This window comes from Gadus morhua, chromosome 23 (genome assembly GCF_902167405.1).
Source record: "Gadus morhua chromosome 23, gadMor3.0, whole genome shotgun sequence".
Lineage (NCBI taxonomy): Eukaryota > Metazoa > Chordata > Actinopteri > Gadiformes > Gadidae > Gadus > Gadus morhua.
Window position 1 is genome coordinate 11,157,406 of NC_044070.1, and position 20,279 is coordinate 11,177,684.

Here is a 20,279-nt window from a genome sequence, read left to right on the forward strand (position 1 = left end):
TTCACCTGCACGTGAAGGGCGCAGCCGCCCACGCGGACGGCGTGCACTGGTACTCAGACGTCATGTACCGTCTCGGGAGGTGGGTGCTGAACGAGCACGCCATGCACCCGCTGGGGGTGTCGAGACCCTCGAGCTGAACGGGGGGACAGAGACCTCGCGGGAGCTGGGATATTTATTTGTGAGACTTGACGAGACGTGTCCCTTCATCGAGATGAACGGAGCCTTAAAAAGTTTTCTTTGAATAATTTATTCTCATGTGAACTGAAGCCGGGCGCGCGCACACGTGGACAGAGCAGCGGCGTCGCCGGCGCGTTGTGCATAATCTATTTTTGTATATCAACTACAACTGTTCCCACATGTTCTCCCGCACGTCCGCAGCTGACTGTTATATTTTAGGAAGATCTGGGAGCTCAACCGCGCCGCGGTTGATAAATTATATTTTTATACAGAATTGTAAATTAGATTTTGACAGATCGTTACCGAATCACATTTCGTTATTTGAAATAGTGTAAAATATGAGAATATATTTTAATTTAAGTACAGTAGTTGGGTACTGCTCTGTTTATTATTAAGAATTTATTATTTTGTGTTTTTTCCTGCTTCTCTTCTTCTTCTTCTGAAAAACTATGAAATGCACATTCTGACAGTTCAGTAACCGTAAACGTAGAACATAAAGCGTTTTGTTGAATAAATTAATGAGTAACTCCTGTAAATTTACTAAAATGTATTTTTCTTTTCATATTTTGTAATAGGGAGATAGTTTTATAGAGACGACAGTGTGAGGGGAGGGGGCGACGTGTCAAAATGTCTAGAGTTTATTATTTATATGTTTATTACAAAATGAGATAAAGAAAATATTCAAACTTGCAGCTCGTACATGTTTTTGTCTCTCAGGTTATCCACAATGACCATAAAATATACATCTAAACCGAAACAGGTGTTTTTTGGAAATGTATTTCCTTATCTACTTATCCCTAAAGGGATCCTATTACAACCAAAGAGCCAATATCTCCACAATTAACAGACCTACTGTAACTTTCCCATTGACTAAGCTCTTATGTATCCCACTCATCTTCGGTCGGAGATACGCTAGAAAATAAATGGCCCATTTAGGGATTGGGATTGCAGCGGCCCCAGTGTTTGATGGCGGGAACTAAACGGAGGATTCCTGCTTTGAAGCGCCTGATGCCGGCCCGTGAAATTTCGAGTCTCTTCGTCAAATTAAACAAAGTTTGCTCTAAGTAAATAACTTGAGAAAAATGTTGCAGACAGATTAAACAGGAGTGTGTGTGTGCTATAGTTCACATCTCACCCACGGGGTCTTGGAAGGCCTGCACGGTGGGAACTGTAAAATCGTGTAGACACAGTGGATTATATTTAGGCTATAATTGCAGCGGTTAATAAAACAGGCTTTTTCTGAGAAGGACTTCACATCTGCATTCACGTTTATCTATTGGTAAACGTCGACGAAGCAGCTGCAATTTAAAACAATGATTTAGTCAGAGCCATAGTTGGTATTGTAGTGATTAGGGAAACGAACCATCGGCTGATAAAACTTTACACCAGACTTTGTACTCGACCCAGGCGGATTAAGTTGGTCGCGAGCGACATCTAGCGGCCAAAAGTAGGTTTCGCAGGGTGGTCTGCGTTACAGTTTGTAGCCTGTGATTTACTCAAAAAAATCTTGATTAACAATTTGAAGATTCAAACTTTGCAATTTGCACTAGTAGGCCTACTTTAGACGGGCTTGCTACATGCACTGCACCCACCAACCAGTTAATGTATATAGATCGAATACGCAATTCAAACACATTTAAACCACACGAAAGGACAGCATATGCTCAGCCTCTGAAATAACTGGTGCAGGGAGCTATTGGGCAGGGCAGTATAAAAGGCATTATAATATTACAGGATCGTTTAAATTATATCATAATCTGTTTGATTTTAACTTCCTCACTAACATTCATAAAATATGACTATTTTAATGTTACCTAATAGAGTACATGAATATCATTCTTAAAGTATTCTTACTTGGGTATAACATCATGAATATCATTCATAAAGTAGTCCTACTGGGATATTACATCATAATATCATTAATAAAGTAGTCCTACTGGGATATTACCTCATGATATCATTAATAAAGTAGTCCTACTGGGATATTACATCATGATATCAGTAATAAAGAAGTCCTACTGGGATATTACATCATGATATCATTAATAAAGTAGTCCTACTGGGATATTACATCATGATATCATTAATAAAGTAGTCCTACTGGGATATAACATCATGATATAATTAATAAAGTAGTCCTACTGGGATATAACATGATACAATTAATAAAGTAGTCCTACTGGGATATAACATGATATAATTAATAAAGTAGTCCTACTAGAGAATAACATGAATATCATTCATAAAGTAGTCCTACTACAGAATAACATGAATATCATTCATAAAGTAGTCCTACTACAGAATAACATGAATATCATTCATAAAGTAGTCCTACTAGAGCCCAACATGAATACCATTAATTAAGTAGTCCTACTGGGATATTACATCATGATATCATTAATAAAGTAGTCCTAATGGGATATAAGATATAATCAATAAAGTAGTCCTACTGGGATATAACATTATGATATAATTAATAAAGTAGTCCTACTGGGATATAACATTATGTTATAATTAATAAAGTAGTCTTACTAGAGCCCAACATGAATATCATTAATAAAGTAGTCCTACTGGGATATAACATCATGCATATCATAGTCCTACTGGGATATAACAGCATGATATCCTTCATAAATTAGTCCTATTAGAGTGATCATGAATATAAAGTAGTCCTAGTTACCATCATGAAAATCCTTCATCCTAGCAATACCATCATGAATATCATTCATTAAGTAGGCCTAACCTACTAGAGTATAACATCATGTTTATCAATCATAAAGTAGTCCTACTCGGTATACCATCATGCATATCATTCATAACGGGGTTTGACAGCGGGCCCAGCGGTAGGGTCGGGGCTCTGCGGGGTGTTGCAACACGACCAGGAATTCCACTTCCTGGAGTGCGGCGGTTTCCACATTGTGTTTGGTTGTTGATATTGTGAGATGGAAACTCCGGGAGGACAAAGCGCCCCGTCTCCCCAGCTCTCATGACCCGGGCCCGGGGTACAAAGAGCATTCCATCGGCAGGTAAACACCGCCCTGCTAATCCCTATAGCGGCCTCCACGCCGCCCCAGCCCAAGAAACGGCTTTTTACAAACCCTTGACATCTGCAAACATGGAGAGTCTGGAGCTCTGGAAACTAAACACAAACCCGACGTTTCGAGGCCCGTTCTCCCCCTCTCCCTCCCCAGAGCGCCTGTCGCAACAAACCCAGCCTCGATAACCCCGCCTCAAGGCCTAGTGACGATTTAAAACAAATTTAATCCAGGCATAACGAATCTAGAAATATGTTTAATCGAAAAAACAGTTTAACCTAGACTAGGTCAATGTAACCCAGTTTCATATTGACTTGTTTATTTTAGTCTATTTACATCAAAACAGTTTTAGTCACCAGTTTTATCTAAATAAATGTATCTAAAGAGTACATTGATCCAAAAACAAGTTTAATCTAACCCAGTTTAATCTAAATTTAACTCCTTTTAACCTGTGGAATCTAGCAACTAGTTTCATCCAATCTTGACCAGTTTCAACAAATCCAGTGTAATCAAAAGACCAATTTCATCTTAAATAATAACGTTTTGTCTAAATACCTCTTCAATCAAGAAACTAATTTAATCTAAAGACCCGTTTAATTTAAATCTGTTTCCATCTACAGACATTTCATCTTAACCAACTTCATCCAAGCCCAGCTTCATGTGTCAGGTTTGCTTCTGTAGAAACAAACCTTATCAGTTGAGGAATATACAGGTTGACTGAATAGGCAGACCTTATGCAATTATTACGTTAGAATATCTAAAGTACGTTTGATATTCCACGTAACAACTTTTGGATGCCAAAGATCCTGCCCTCTAACGATTAGCTATGTTGACTGATGTGATTATCAGAGACCTTACACAGATGAGACGCGTAGTTCACGCAGCTGGCCGCACTTTACTGCATAAAAGTATTTTACAGAAAACCTTTTGTTCCTAAAGCCCACCGGTTCATGTCCCGGCCTGCCGCTCAAACACCTTCGGAAGGGGAATAAGTTCAATAAAGGCTGCGGGATAGTCCCAGCTGAAAGGTTCTGAGTTCGAGTCCCAATGTCCACAGCCTAACATCGTAGAACAAGATGCCCCCTTACCACATCCTGCTCCTCAATGACAGGGCTCTGAATTCCCTGTGAGACACTTTCTGATGAGTGCGTTTGGTCAAAGACTACAAAATAAGGGACAATGTTCTCCTTGAATGAAAGGACGGACAAAAGGAACGTTTATTTTGACAAAAATCTTGTAGCGATGGTCCACATTTTATCACGCTTAAGTAGTATGGATCGATCACATGAACATGATTGATGACAATACAGAGGTAGAAATAGTAACATTTGTATCTAACATATGGATCTTTGGAACATGTCATATTAAGCATTTACACCTCAAGACAGTACAAGATAGTGCATAGATACAGGACAGGGACACAGGTCCACGAGTGGACTAGTCAATTGTCAGTTTGCTTCATTCTTGATTTTAGAGCATAACAGGTAGTCTTTAACACCCAAAAAGGCAAAGTAGCTGCTTTGATTCAAGGAGTGCCTTTATTTTGAAAGCATCTGCTGTCTGAGCGCTGTTCCCCTCTGAGAGGAGCCGCCGTCTGATTGGCTAAAACAATCCAGGAAGTGAACCTGCTGGAGGGAGGGGTTAAGGGTTAATCCCATTGGCAACAGCCGGCCTGTGATTGGTCGCTGTCAAATGGGCGGCAGAAGAAGAATTAAGCAAAAATAATACAGTACAGATACATAGCATACATACTAGTACATTGTACAAATTAAAGTATATAGTGCACATACTAGTATATAACCCCAATACACTATAGTACTAGCATATAGTAATCATAAAAGTATGATACACACTCTTAAGCTAGTATATTGTACACACACCCAAGTATTAAGCATACATACTTCAGTTAACATTGTAGTACATACTCGTATAGTACACCATAGTACATATTAGTATAGTATACACTATAGTACATTAGATAATACCATGCAATATTAGTTTAGTTTATACTTAAGTTTATTAGGAAGGACTTTAATAAAGTACATACTACGCTATTGTATACCAGAATAGTATATAGACCATTCTAGTATACAATATCCCATCTTGGCCAATTATTATAGGATGTATTACCCTTGTATGTACTATGATGTATAACCCACTATATAGCAGTATTAACTAGTATGTACTACAGTGCTAGACTGCAGTATTCCCAGTAAGAACATGTTCTCCTCCCAGCAATCTGGAGGATTTAAAGTTAAAGGTTTCAGGAACAGCAAACACAGGAACACTACATTTAGGGAAGGAAATTAGGGAAATACACAAGTTAAGGTAAGTTAGAATAAGGTGAGGTGGGCAAATAAGGTATGAGGGTAGGCAAAGTAATAAGGTAGGTGGAAAGGTAAGGTAGTATACGGCAAGTTTAGGCACTAAGAGGAAAGGTAGGTTAAGTGATACGGTAAAGGAGGTTAGGGAATAAGGTAAGGCAATGTGCTGGGGCAAGGTATGGTAGTCACTGTTATAAAGTAAGGTAGGTAAGAAGATGCTAAAGAGAAGGAAATCAACTTAAAAGGGGACAGCCATACTGGGCTAATTTAAAATATAAAAGTACTACTCTAAACACGTGTTGTGAAGAAATTGTTATCTGCCAGATCAACTCAGATTCTAGGAATCCCAGAAAAGTAATTGGTCTGAATCCCATTAATGACATAATGGTCCATCTTTAAGGAGGAAACTGAGTTGGTGTTGAAGACAACGATTTTAGCGCAACTCATATTTGAAGCAGTACATTTGGGTTCGAAAATATTAGGGAAAGATAGCGTAGCGTGATGCGCCGCTTAAAGATGAGTTAGTGAGGGGACATGGCACCACCCAGAGACCACGGGACCTGGAGGGCGAAACAGAGTTCATCTGGACCTGGAAGGAAATACTTAAACACACGTTCTGCCGTCGGAACCTGTCGAGATGGAGAAGTGGGTGTTTAGGGTTAGGTTTTTTTTTTGTGCATAAAACCAAGTCAGAATGGCATACCATGAATAACATAGCTCCAGTAATAAACATGAGGCTGTTAAAGCAACACAAGTCAAAACTCTTGGAAGTGTAAACTTTGGAAAACCCAAATATTCTCATATCTTTAAGCAACCATGATCATTAAAAAAAAAGACCCATAGGATTTGAGATTAATACTAACTGTATAAACAAATCCACTTCTTAAATTTAAGCTACCAAGAGGTCCAATATGAACCTGTTCTGAATGACGACTCTGTAAATAACCGATAACTAACCGGTTACAAACACTAGTTATACTTAACTTAACCATCGTCTAGAGTAACTTAACATAAGTCAGCGTTAACATCGTCGGCATGGCTGATGCCGGTACGCACTCCTTAGGAGCGACCCAAATAGACTAGGGGAACCATGTTTTTGGAAACAACAACTTCATCCGTATGAGTTCAACTCAAAAACATGGAAAGAAAAGTACAAAAAAAACAAACATTGAACACATACATTAGCACCCCGGAACCATAACCTTCAACCTGCTAGCTCCATGCTAGTGACGGCTCTACGTCTATGTAGTTGTAGAGCTCTACTATCTCTACAGAGTTAATTTAATCTAAAGACATATTTCCTACAGCTCCATATATCCTGAGGCGGTATGAATTGGCTAACAGCTAGCTCTAAGCTCTGCATCTAGAATCCATGTGTTTCAGGTGAAGTCCATACCATTTTAAGTGATATCTGGGTATAAAATCTCTATATGTAAGATAAGGAAAACTACAAGGTATTTAAGTAGTGATAAAAAGACTGAATTCTCCAGGATTGTCGTAAAGTGCAGATGACCATGTTCATCCTAAACAGGAAGTTAGAACAGGTCAGAGTGACAACTTCCTATGTTTCAAGTACATAATATGGAGCTGACTTAAAAAGGACTAGAAAAATATTTTTGTTTGCAGAATGGCAAACAATATAGTACAAATCACAAATGGAACAATTCAACGGTATTCCCCTCAGACCTAACCGCTACCAACCGTGGATCTTATTGAAAACAACCGCTAACTTGGATCCTGTGGACCATCTGTGGTTTGTAAAAGATTGTTAATACTGAGATTTAGTGCAACGTAAATGTGTAAAATGTAAAAAAATAAAAAACTAGTAGAACACATCCTCCTCACACAACAAACACACGATTTCAGAACATCGGACATCACTGGCGTCACATACCTCCGTGTCAACGGTATATCAGCCATATTTTATTTTTTCCCATAAAACGTTTTTTCATATACCTTCAACAGAAACATCGATCAGTTCTCTCAGCTGTTGGTTTTTACAAGTCAACTCCAATCAGATTCCCCGCTGGAAATCGCATCATACTCATACATATATATACACTCACGCACACAATGAAAACAGGTCATCTTAGGCAAGTACACTCGTTAACGTAAATAGGGTCGAGTTGATGTACATGATTTGGACCAGGTAATGGCTGCCCCCTCTCGCTGGCTAAAGGATGGATTGAATACTGGCAAGAGCAGAACGGACACAAAGAGAATTATCTCCACCTCCAATCACATCTATAAGACCAGCTGATATCGGCCGACATCAAACTATGTGGGGAAAGCACGGCGATGTTTTGACAAACATTAAGGTTGTTCGGTTCTCTCTTCATGTGTCTTGGAGGGCTAATAAAGAAATGTAGTCGTAGAAAGTGGACACGTATCCACTCATTCAGTAGAATGATAGCCCTGCTCTTTCAAAATAAGAGTTTGGGCATGCAAAATGCTGATGAGTGCTATCAGTTATTTATTTTGAAATTATTTTATGGATTTAATAAAAGGCTCCAAATGTAAGGGTTTGTCGAAAGATAGATAATAAAAATATATTGCTTTCCGCCTGTTATTAGAGTTGGAGGATGTTCAAGGGGTACGATTATTAAGTATCATGTAATCTGGGACCAAACAAATGCAACGTGTCATGTACGCCTGTTAATCCAAGTCCCGTCTAGAAGGTTGAGCAAATAAAGACCTAATTATTAAAAAGTGTACAAGCTCACCTTAGTTATACTTTAAATTAATGAAATAGAAAGGAGCTACTCAAAATAAAGACTTAACTTCTAAAAATATTACGATTTGTTCCTTAATAAGAAAAACACAATTTTCTAATTCTTATTCCACGGATAAAATAAGGTTGCAGTTCAGTGATATTTAAAGTTCTGTTGGGCAAAGGTAATTTCTTATGGATTCACGTGGAAATGAAAAATAAAGCCACCAGTTCCAGATTATTTGTGTCGTGTAAACTAATTCCAGCACTGTCTCCCAATAGAAGGAGCTATGTAACCAAAAATATGGCGAGAAGCAACCGATTCCTACATAAAAAACAAAAATATGGGGAGCAATACTTAGGGTACACTGCCCTCTAAAGGAAGAAAAATACACTGCAAACAAAAAGTGCAAACAGGAGCCACTAGATGGCACTGTTCTCCTAGGATACCAACACCAAGATGAGCCTTTTGCACTCACGCAAACAACATCCCTACAGCTACAGGTTAGTCCGATCTGCTCATTATTGAGATGTTTTATCCGTTAATGTGTTTAATCTGCTCTTAACATGTATCTATTATGAACAATGTTTATCTATGGAGGGGAGCAACCACTATCTGAACAGTCCTTAATGAGTGTCCCTAGTACTGACAGTACATCACAGTAGAGTCTCAACGTTTATAAACCATAAACCTGGCCTTGGTTTCAGTCTGTCTCTGTTATGTCCAAGATCCAAGGGAGGTCAGGGATTGGCTGAGCCCTGCTAGAGCAGGGCACGGGAACAGTTCAAATTTCAATGACTTCTTCTTCCCAACGTCTTCTGATTGGAGGGGTAGGATTTTCTCCTCATCCGTCAACCAACGACACGTCAATGTGGGACAAATCAATCATGTGCCTGTGTGACAGCAGTGGTATGGTCATGGTACAGTAGGGGTAGGGTCATGATCACCATTAACACCATGCAAGATGGCTTCTCTCAGACCAACTGACCTGCTAGCTGCTAGCCAAAGTGTGTCAAGCCATCTTTAACTATGGACCAGCTTATCTCTAGGCTGGAGTGCGTATGTCTTTGAATCGCTATCTACTCACAGTTTATCGTCTCGTCTGAGCATAAGTGTAGCTCGTTATCATTGTAGCACGTATATCTTTGAGTGTAGACCAGCAAACATCTAGCTAGTCGGTGTGTGTATCTATAGCATGCAGGCTAACAGCTAGGCTGGCATATGTATATCTTGTAGTGTCATCATTTTGGCTAGCATTTGAATCTGCAACATCCGTAATGTTATGACAATGTTATCATGTGTAAATGTGCAGTGGGCAAGCTATCAGCTAGGCTAGCGTGTGTATATCATTAGCGTGCCGGCTTACAGCTAGGCTAGATTGGGTATATCTTTAGCATGCACGCTAAAAGCCATGCTAATATGTGTTTCTTCAGGTTCCTACCTGTTGAAGCTCTTCTGGAAGCTGGATGCGTGCTCGGGGTTGGAGAACTTGGCCAGGGCCTTCCTCTGATGGGGGAGCATCTTGAACATCTGCAGGGGTAACACACACACACACACACACACACACACTCATCAAGCTGAGCATCAAGCGTTGACACCATGGGAGTTGGGTGTGCAGATAGGGTTGGTTTGAAGGGTCGGTCTTCACAGGTAGGGTTGGGTTAAAAGGTTAGTGTTTACACGTCGGGTTGGGTTAAAATATATGGTTTACAGGTCAGGTTGGGTTAAAAGTTAGGGATTAGATGTAGCGTCTGGTTTAAAGGTAACGTTTGGTTAAGAGGTTAGGGATTAGAGGTAGGGTTGGGTTTAGTGGTTAGAGTTTAGAGGTAGGGTTGGTGTTGCAGGTTAGGGTTTAGAGGTGGGGTTGATGTTAAAGGCTAGGGATTAGAGGTAGGGTTGGGTTTAGAGGTTAGGGATTAGAGGTAGGGTTGGGTTTAGAGGTTAGGGATTAGAGGTAGGGTTGGGTTTAGAGGTTAGGGATTAGAGGTAGGGTTGGGTTTAGAGGTTAGGGATTAGAGGTTAGGGATTAGAGGTAGGGTTGGTTTAGAGGTTAGGGATTAGAGGTAGGGTTGGTTTAGAGGTTAGGGTTTAGGGTTTAGCGGTTAGGGATTAGAGGTTAGGGATTAGAGGTAGGGTTGGGTTTCGAGGTTAGGGGTTAGAGGTAGGGTTGGGTTTCGAGGTTAGGGATTAGAGGTTAGGGCTGGGTTTGGAGGTTAGGGATTAGAGGTTGGGTTGGGTTTAAAGTTGGTTGGGTGGCTGGGGTTCTGATGCCGTGCTGGGTGTTGTACCTGAATGGGTCCGATAGAGTGCAGCAGGTTTCTGAGCTGGGCGTCGGTGGTAGACGAGGAGAGGCCCTCGATGGACACGGTGCAGGCCTGGCTCTCAGCCACCTGCTGGCCTTGGGCGGCTCTCCCACGACCAGGAGCCCACCTGGCTCGACCACGCCCCGCCACCAGAACCTAGAGAGAGGGAGAGACTCATTCATGCATCTAGTAGGGTAGTACTATCTACATCGTAGGCGACGTGATATAGTAGTTTCATGCAGAGGTAGTTGCGCCTCTGCAGAGTCGGGTCCGGAAACCCTTTTTATTAGGGCCTCATGTGGTTGTTAGTTGATGACCTACCCTATTGGCTCCGCCCCCGCGGCCCGGCTGCATTGCCATGGCACCGGCGTGCATCACTTTCCTGTGGGCCCCCTGTGTGAGGGACGGGATGGTCAGGGGCTCGGGGATGCCTTGGGGCTCTGTACCCCGGCCATGCTGCAGAGGAGAGGAGAGGAGACGGAGTTAACACACACACACACACACACACACACGATCGTGATGCACTATCCTGGCCGCAACCCTAATTACTGAAACAGTTTGTGTGCCTCTGTGCATATAGGTGTGTATCTCTGCATGTTTCAATGTGTGTGTGTGTGTGTATGCGTGCGTGTCTATGTGTGTGTGCGTGTTTAACAAGGCGGTGCTCTTGTTATCAGATGAAGTGTCGAAGGCTCGGAGGACTTGAAGGTCGCCCGGCGTCCTCTGGCGACAGATCAATACAGAAGAAGAGGAGCGCCACACACACACACCTCCCATAACCCCCCCACACACACCCCCCCCCACTGCCGCTAAACGGATTAATCTTCCTATAGAAATCACCACTGCTGGTTGCATCCATCACACGCTAAACTGCATCCCAACGGCAGCAGCCCCTTCCCAAAGGCCGCAGATGGAAATATCAGGAGCCAGAGAATAATCCTCTTGGTATAGTGTGTCTAACCCAGATATTAATGCAGGTATTAACACCACACTGACACCAGGTATTAACACCACACTGACACCAGGTATTAACAACACAAAACCACCAGATGAGCCATTACACATGCTTAGATCCACTCCCACTCCGCTCACACCTGGCAGAGGCCTGGAGGGAGGCAGTGAAGGACAGAGAGAGAGATGTGTGATGGAGAGAATGGGCCGATGCTGATAACATTGTCCCGCTGCAGGTGATGACAGCAGAACAATGAGCGGGAGAGCGTCCCCACACCGCTGGTTCTCCCTCCCTCTCTGACATGTGATTACCTCTATCTTGGCGGAGGCATGTGTGCCGATCCTCGGGGAAGGTCACGGAGTAGAGGCTCTCACGCACCGACACGCTATCGCATCTCGGCAACACGCAAACCAACCCGTTAATATCCACCACGACACGCGCGCCTTTTGTGCGCCGTCAATAGAGATTAGGGTGTAATTAGGGCTGGAGCTGTCCCTCGCCAGATCACACTTCATAACGATCACACACAATCCCTGGTGTTCGTTTCCCCACAATGCACTGCTTTCCCACATACATACATCCACCTCTGACCCATTCGGTACCAGTATTCGATATATCCCACAGTAATATGTATCATGCATTTAATTATAACGTCCCAGTCATTCAAGCTGTGGGAAACATTTACTGCCCTGTATCTTATTTGAATGGCTGGAAAAGAGTGCAAGCTTTGTGCTGTCCAATCAAGCTCAAGTTCCCCCTGTCCTGACCAACAACCTAACCATCCACCTGCACCAACACGCCCTCCACCAGAAAGGTTAGTGTGAGTGGTGCATTGTTGAGACGTGTCTAGGGGTCTCCCTAATAACACTGTTGTACCTCAAGAGATGACATCGCCTTAAAGAGCAGCGATGAAGCGGGAAACCGCACCTCTAATTGTCACATGCTGCCTCTAACAACTACCACCCTTAAACCTGAAAAACACTGAAGCTGCTATATGGATCACTTGTTGAACAGCGACAGATGTCCTCCCTAGCCGACAGCCTTATAGGTTACTGAGATCTCTCTCTCTAGGTGGACAAATACACCACTAGGGCCCACGCTGACATTTACCAACCAAATCTCAAACGTTTTGATTCTGCCACTGTTCTGACTGGTGGCTTTGTAAGTAAAGCAATGGAGGGAGGAGAAGAGAAGAGAGGAGAGATGGACATGAGGGGGAGACAGGTGAAAAAAGAGGAAGGAGTACATCAGAGATGAGAGGAGGGGAAGAGAGGGGGAAGGAGGGGAAGAGAAGGGAGAGGGAGGGAGCGACAGGAAGAGAATGGAGGGGAGCAGAAGAGTGGAGAGAGGAAGAGGATGACAGAAAGAGACTGAAGAGGACGAGAGAGCGGAAGAGAGGGAGAAGAGGTGAGACGTTAAGAGAGAGAAAGGGTGGAGACAGGAAGCCAGAAGGAGGAAGTGCTTACTGCTCCAGGTAGTTTGACGATGCGGACCTTTTCTGGGAGCTGTTGGTCGTCTTCGGCCAGACTCCTGCTACGCTGCATCACTGTTCTCTTCACTCCTACTTTAGGCCCCATAGCCAGGGACTGGAGTGGACTGGGTCCGACAGACGACACACCCTGGATGGGCATGATCCTCTGAGGGGGCTGGGGCTGCTGGAAGGACTGGGCGCTGTTCCTCCTCTGTGGCGTCTGTTGGGGTGGTGGTGCTTGTTGCTGTTGGATCTGTCTCTGCGGGCTGGGCCCAGCGATGCCCATACCAGGCTGGAGGCGGGGCCTGACCGGCGTGCGTAGCTGGGGGACCTGCAGGACACCGTTGGGGGGAAAGCCTTGGCCAGGGTTTGGGGGGAAGCCTGGGCCCTGGTGAGGGGGGAAGACCGGGCCCTGGTTGGGGGACACATGCACCTGCTGCTGCTGCTGCTGCTGCTGCTGCTGCTGCTGCTTGAAAGGGAACTGTCTCTGGGGCTGTGGTGGGGCCATCTGCTGCTGCGGAGGGCCTTGGTACTGACCCTGGATCACACCCTGGCTCTGACCCGGGGCCTGGTCGGGGTTCGGTCCGGGGAGCTGGGCGGGGCTCTGGGCGTTGAGGCGGTCCAGGAGCTCCTTCTTGCGGACGCCCGCCTGCATCTGCCTCCTGATCTCCTTCCTCCTCAGGATCTGCTCCCTCAGACATTTCTGCTCCTCGATCTTCATCCTGTACTGCCGCGTCTCCTCGTCTTCCTCGGGGTCCTGAGACACGTGACAACATGTGTTCTTAGATACACCAGGAGCTGCTCACATGTCTCGAGAACGCTAGACACATTTACGATGCTACATGCTATGATACTGCTGGACACACTAAGACACAACAATACATGCTATGATACTGCTAGACACACTAAGACACAACAATACATGCTATGATACTGCTAGACACACTAAGACACAACAATACATGCTATGATACTGCTAGACACACTAAGACACAACAATACATGCTATGATACTGCTGGACACACTAAGACACAACAATACATGCTATGATACTGCTGGATACACTAACACACGGCTACACATGCTTAGATACTGCTTGACAGACTAAGACACTGTCATACATTCCCAGACACTGTTGGACACATCAAGACACTGCAACATATGCAAGGATACTGCTTGACACAGTAAGACATTAGTTTACATGCCAACGTACAGCTAGACACTAAGAAACTGTGATAAATGTGAATATACTGCTAGACACAGAGGCACTGCTTCACCAATGTTAACACATCGGTAAACATGCCAAGACCCCTAAAGGTCCTCTAGGACAGAGCTAGAACCCCTCCCTGCAGCCAGCCGCCCTCCAGCCGCCCCCCTCCCTTAACCAGGGGATCAATGAGCGGTGAAACCCCAGAGGAATGTAAAGGCTGTTGACGAGTGGCGGCCATCGAGTTGAGCTGTGCCCCCAGTCTCAGACACACATCTGTATCACTGACCTGTGGGACCTCCTTCCGGACCACGGTTCTGCCCGTGGCAGGCGGGTCTCCTCCCGTTGCCAACCCCACGGGGGGCCTGCCCCTCCCCAGGCCGACGGGGGCGGCCGGTCGGGGCCCTGGCGTCGCCCTGGCAACTGGCCTGATGTTGGAACCAGGGACGGCGCCGGGCCGGTTGAAATTGCCGGCGGAGGTGGTGGTGGTGATGTTGTTGTTGTTGTTGCCAGGGGCAACGGGGAGCTCTCGCAGGTTGCTGTTGCGCTGCGGCAGGATCTGCATGTGTTGTTTTCCAGTGGGGGCGTTCTGCGGAGACACAGCTCACAATCAGATAACAGACACACAAGTTACACAACTACCACAGCTCACAATCAGATAACAGACACACAAGTTACACAACTACCACAGCTCACAATCAGATAACAGACACACAAGTTACACAACTACCACAGCTCACAATCAGATAACAGACACACAAGTTACACAACTACCACAGCTCACAATCAGATAACAGACACACAAGTTACACAACTACCACAGCTCACAATCAGATAACAGACACACAAGTTACACAACTACCACAGCTCACAATCAGATAACAGACACACAACTACCATAGCTCACCGTCAGATAACAGACACACAAGTTACACAACTACCACAGCTCACGTCAGATAACAGACACACAACTACTACAGCTCAGTCAGATAACATGGTTCGCAAGGGTACTGCAGGTGGTACATGCGATTAAATAGTTTTAATATACATATATGATGCATAAGAATTGCAACGATCATTGCAAATAAATATTTAATAAATATTGTTGCGCAAGTATAATCTTATGGCTTAGCATTTCAAGTGCCAACCGTTTTGCATTCCATTTCCATTGTAATTTCTTTCATAGATATTTTGTATAAATTTGTGTCATCTGTGTAAATAATCATACCGAGCATAAGCAGCGTTTCTGACCACTCCTCCCACTGGCCATGGCCTTGCAGTAATAATTGCGTATAAAGAGGGTGCTAGCATTTTTTCTTACTCAGCCACTGCACGTGTATTAATCAAATTCTTACTGTTTGCACAAGAGGTGGTCTGCGAAAATGGTCTTGATGACAATTGAGTTGTGTACCAAAAGTTTTGTAAATACTGTTCTAGATGTTGTTTGTTTGCCAATACAACTTCTCCATGAATAAGCATGTTAATATATTCTCCTTGAATCAGCCCCAGAAACAGCATGGGCACCCCCTAAGTGATTAGCAGAGATATCTGCAAAGTGGTGTTTCGCTGTCTAACCAGATTCAAACGAGTTGTTTGATTCAAAATTCATGATTGTGAGCTAAAAGGGGAGTTTGCAGAGTTAGCCGACTTCCATTGGCTTCAGGTTACAGTAGCTTACAGCCTACTTGATGCGCCACTAAAAAGGTTACCCTCCGAGTTGACTACCAAGCCAGAAGCAGCTGATATTATAGTCACGGCAATCGTGCATTACAGGTAGCCTAACAATCACAGTGCTGAAAACAGTGCAGAATGGTGTGTTTTTACAGAAAGATACTAGCACTCTTTTTGAATAAGCAACTTTTCTGAACACATTATAAATCTTTGGAAAGTAAGTAACACTGCAAGTCAATTGAAGCGGCAAAAAATGAAAGCACACTAACCCAGCGAACTCCCTTTCTAGATGAACACAATGTAAATTTGGATTAACAATTAGTTTAACTCTTGGTAAGACGAGCATACGACAATTTACAGATATCCTGCAGTATCCTTTCAATTATCTCAAGATTTAGCTTGCTAATATCTTTAGATGAATTATCCCCAGAGTGAGCATGGTCTCATCAGTATAAGCCCCAGGGTGAGCGTGCAAGTAGCTCACCATGTGCTGCCTGGGCGGGCCGTTGCGCGGCGGGGGGTTCTGGTGGCGGGGCGTCATCTGGCGGGGGCCGCCCTGGAAGGGGTTCTGACCCTGGTGAATCATGGGACGATGGTCACTCAGAGCTAGCTGATGCTGCTGCTGCTGCTGCTGCTGGTGGTGTTGCTGCTGTTGGTGATGATGCTGCTGTTGTTGATGCTGTTGCTGTTGATGATTATGTTGCTGTTGTTGTTGATGATGGTGCTGTGGGTGGTGGTGGTGGTGAGGGGGGAGGTCTTGTCTGTGCTGCTGCTGCTGCTGCTGTTGGTGGTGCTGCTGCTGCTGCTGTTGGTGGTGGTGCTGGGACTGGTGGTGTTGTGACTGGTGGTGCTGGGGTGGATGGGAGGCCATGTGGTCATGGTGAGGCAACTGCAGGACACCCTGAAAGACCAGAAAGAAGAACGTAACACACATGAACCAAATTGCAACACACCAACAAACTATCAACATACAGACATTCTAAAGAAACACACAAACATAACAAACAGCTCTCCAACGCATACAGCACAACATAACAAAAATAAATAAAAATAATAATCCCAACACCGGAAGTACACCAACAACACACGCATTGCTGAAAAATTGTGTGCATGGCTCTATCTAAAAGAAGATCTGCATAACATTAACCTCCATCTGTGTCCTCATATAGCCGCATAGTAAGAGTAACCACAAACACCACTAGGGGGAGCTCTTGCCTATGCGTTTCCTTCAGCTCGTTAGCATAAACATCAGGCTGAGGCCAACCAATAAAAACCACCCTCATTTATTTATATGTGCATTACTCTCTCTCCACCATTTTAATTATAAAGCAGTGAATTTCATGAATTTACAATAAAATAGAGCCTGGCTCTTTTTCATCTGAAGGCTGCACACGCGCTACAAGACACTGGACCTGATCGACAACAGCGGGAATATAATTTATTAGAGTACAGATTTTACAATTCACGCAGCACGGTCTGAACACAAACAGTAGAATAAACAGAAGAACCCTGAGAATACCACTAAGTCCAAACCAAATAACCCAGAAGCTGATCCATCAGCCCTAATCCTGGACGTACCTGCATCCCAAACGGAGGGGGGGTGAAGAGGTTCTGGTTCTGCTGCTGGCCGAAGGGCTGCCTGGGTCCCATGAAGGGCCGGGGCTGGTTGGGGGGGCCCCCATGCTGGTTCAGGCCCCCAAGCCCCTGGGGTGGAATGCCGGCCCTGGGGGGCTCCCTCTGGAACAGTCCCAGGGGCCCGGGACCCGTCTGGTTGAAGACAGGGGCCGGCTGGCCGAAGGTCACGTGGCCCTGGGGCGGAGGTTGCTGCTCCTGGGGGAGCCGATGGGAGGGCTGGGGGCCTCCGGCTCCCAGCAGTATGTTGGTCATCTGTTGGTCGAACATGGGCTGGCCCGGAAACCTCGGTTCTGATCCAGCAGAGAGGGGATAAGGGGAATATAGGAGGAAAAGGGTGTTGAGAGGAGATGGTGAGGGTGAGGCAGGGGGTGAGGGAGGAGGTGGGGGTGAGACAGGAGAAGAGGTGAGGAGGTGGAGGCAGATGAGGAGGAGGTGGAGAGAGAGTAACAGATCAGTCTAGGGCTTACGGCCTTGAGGAGCACTTTTCTCTACATCAGCCTAAGTGCTGGTGTACAGGGTGCTAACAGAATTCATGCAGACTGCTAACAGAATCAGACAACTCACATTTTTTATTCATGGTTGTCAACCCAAAGCCAAGGCCAAACACTGTTTCATTCTCTATGTTCTAAAGCGCGCAATCAACACACAAGCAGCATACCCTGTAAATGCCCATCAGAGTATAGCATGTTAAGCTCCGCTACAACAGTTAGGGTAAGGTAAGCTAGGCTACGCTACACTGCTTGCAGCAGACGGCGGTATATTAAGCTGTGCTATGCCAGGGTAACACTTCCCCCATTCAGGGCAGGTTGAGCAAGACCTGTGGGCCTTGCATCTTACCTCCGATGAAGAAGGGCTCACGCTCCTGCGGGGGAGGTGCAACAGGGCTCCTGAAGGGCTCCAGGAAGGGCGGGGGGCGCTGGGGCTGGCCGAAGGGCCCCGTCTGCTGGAAGTCTCCCGGCCCCTGAAAACACACACAGAGCACCAGAATTTAGACACAATGCCGGGGCTCCCTCCTCAACTTCCCTGGAGCCGTCCAGCGCTGGGTTTAATGAGTGTCCAGTCAGCTTTTGTTACAGGCTGGGAAACTGCCATAATAAATCGATGGAAGGTGCTCCACTGGCTGGTGTTGCAGCCTGTCCGTTGGCTCGGTCCAAGCTGAAGAAAAATGTTTGCCAAGCTACAACTTACAAGAGGATTCAGACATTCACTCGGACTCGTACATCACAAATGGTTTCGCTCAGTGGTCCCGGGGGGCCACGGTTTGGGGGTGGTTTGGGTCTACTGCGAGAATATTGAACCGAGGGGAAGACATCAATACACACGGTAACAACAACCCGGAGCCCAGCCGGGGCTGATGGAGGATCTGTTGGTACGACCGGTTTATAGAGTCTACATGGAGTGAAGATGGTACACCCCGTCTTTAAATACATGGAGCAGGCCTTGGAGGGAAAAAAGACGACATTGGGAGACGAGGAGACAGAAGGAGCAGAGTCTACGTTTAATAGAGAGAAGACCGCCAGAGACAGAAGAAACATGGAGATAGAGACCGAAAAAGGAAAGTAGAAATGAAAAAATACAATAGAAAAATAAGATAGGCCTCAAAGGACAGGGGTCGATGTCTAGGAGGGAAAGGATCAGGGTTGCTCTCATTGTTTCCAGCTGGTTATTTCAAAGCAGCTTTCCGCCTCTGTCTTGCTTTTAATACAACCGGATACAGGAGCGCTAAGCTCTCGTATCTGCTCGCTTACTTCAACATCTGCCTGCCGACACATTAACCTGCTATTCAACACCTAGCAGCCGACGTGCTCCGAGCCCATTGTAAATGACTTAAGATCTTATCTTAAACGCTAATCCAACGCTGGTACCGCGCTGCCTGTCTGCCACTTAAGAGGGGGAGTCAGGTGTGTTGACACTAGAGCCCATTGTTTCTAGAAAAGTTGCTAAACAGAAAGTTAATCAAAGGGGCTTAAGCACAGAGGATCGTATTGTTGTTGCTGGGATGGAAAGGTCAGGTATGGTGTCCACATAAAAGCGGTGAAATCTCAGCTCATCTGGAGCTAATCCTCCAGGCTGCTGCAGCCCAGTGTGTACCCAGACACAGATAGCCTTCTGGGGGGACGGGAGAGAGGCTGCTGAGGGGGTAGAGCCTAGACAAAATCCATATAATGGAGTAGGGGCAGAGGTCAAACTATTCAACAAGAAATGGAAATGTAGGATTTGAGAACACAACTGCCACTTAATACACAAAGAAAAAAAAAAAAAAAAAAGACATTGCTTGATATATTATCAATTCATATATCATCAATGTTATTGATAAAATGTACCAGGGCTATACATAATAGAATACAGAGGCAATCGGATGATCCAGACAAACATCATAATTTATTTAATTTCTAAAACAGGATTTTTAAATGCATAATGATAGGTCCCATCATTATTAATTGAATATTCCTTTGTTGAATTGGCAGGGAGATAAATTAATATTTCAGCACCATTCTGCACTGGTGGACATGAAGAGCATTCATTCCGGATAGGATGTGACCTTCGACCCCATCGTATTCTAACCATTAAACATGAAGTAGTCGTTAACGTGTCGTCCTTGGCACTGGAACGCCCTCATTTGCATGTCTAATGGTGTCCATGGCAACCGTAGTCTGGCGGTGATTGACGCCTGGGGAGCTCAGCACTGTATGGGTTGAAAACCCCACCCCCAACTTCCTGGTGTGAGGTCAGACAGCTCTGAGTGACAGCATTATCAGCGTCCAATCAAAGGGAGGAGCAGACACAGAGGA

At 44.9% G+C, this 20,279-nt stretch overlaps 2 protein-coding genes across 3 annotated transcripts in view; one reads left to right on the top strand and one right to left on the bottom strand.

Moving 5' to 3' along the window:
- Window positions 1–866, top strand: part of shha (sonic hedgehog signaling molecule a) — a 7,686-nt gene extending 6,820 nt beyond the window's left edge. The window contains exon 3 of the mRNA XM_030348845.1: window positions 1–866. This exon is cut by the window's left edge and continues 546 nt beyond it. Coding sequence (XP_030204705.1) covers window positions 1–137 — 137 coding nt within the window. The 3' untranslated portion in view covers window positions 138–866.
- Window positions 867–4,394: 3,528 nt separating this feature from the next.
- Window positions 4,395–20,279, bottom strand: part of rbm33a (RNA binding motif protein 33a) — a 32,949-nt gene continuing 17,064 nt past the window's right edge. Inside the window, exons 11-19 of one of the 2 annotated variants that reach the window (XM_030348756.1) lie at window positions 18,325–18,448; window positions 17,431–17,777; window positions 16,337–16,753; window positions 14,471–14,770; window positions 12,996–13,730; window positions 10,872–11,006; window positions 10,536–10,706; window positions 9,689–9,777; window positions 4,395–9,140 (exon numbers count right to left, since the gene is read on the bottom strand). In XM_030348756.1, coding sequence (XP_030204616.1) covers window positions 9,092–9,140; window positions 9,689–9,777; window positions 10,536–10,706; window positions 10,872–11,006; window positions 12,996–13,730; window positions 14,471–14,770; window positions 16,337–16,753; window positions 17,431–17,777; window positions 18,325–18,448 — 2,367 coding nt within the window. In that variant the 3' untranslated portion in view covers window positions 4,395–9,091. Of the gene's footprint in view, window positions 9,141–9,688; window positions 9,778–10,535; window positions 10,707–10,871; window positions 11,007–12,968; window positions 13,731–14,470; window positions 14,771–16,336; window positions 16,754–17,430; window positions 17,778–18,324; window positions 18,449–20,279 lie in introns of both variants that reach the window. The other variant, XM_030348755.1, reaches the window with a different exon arrangement.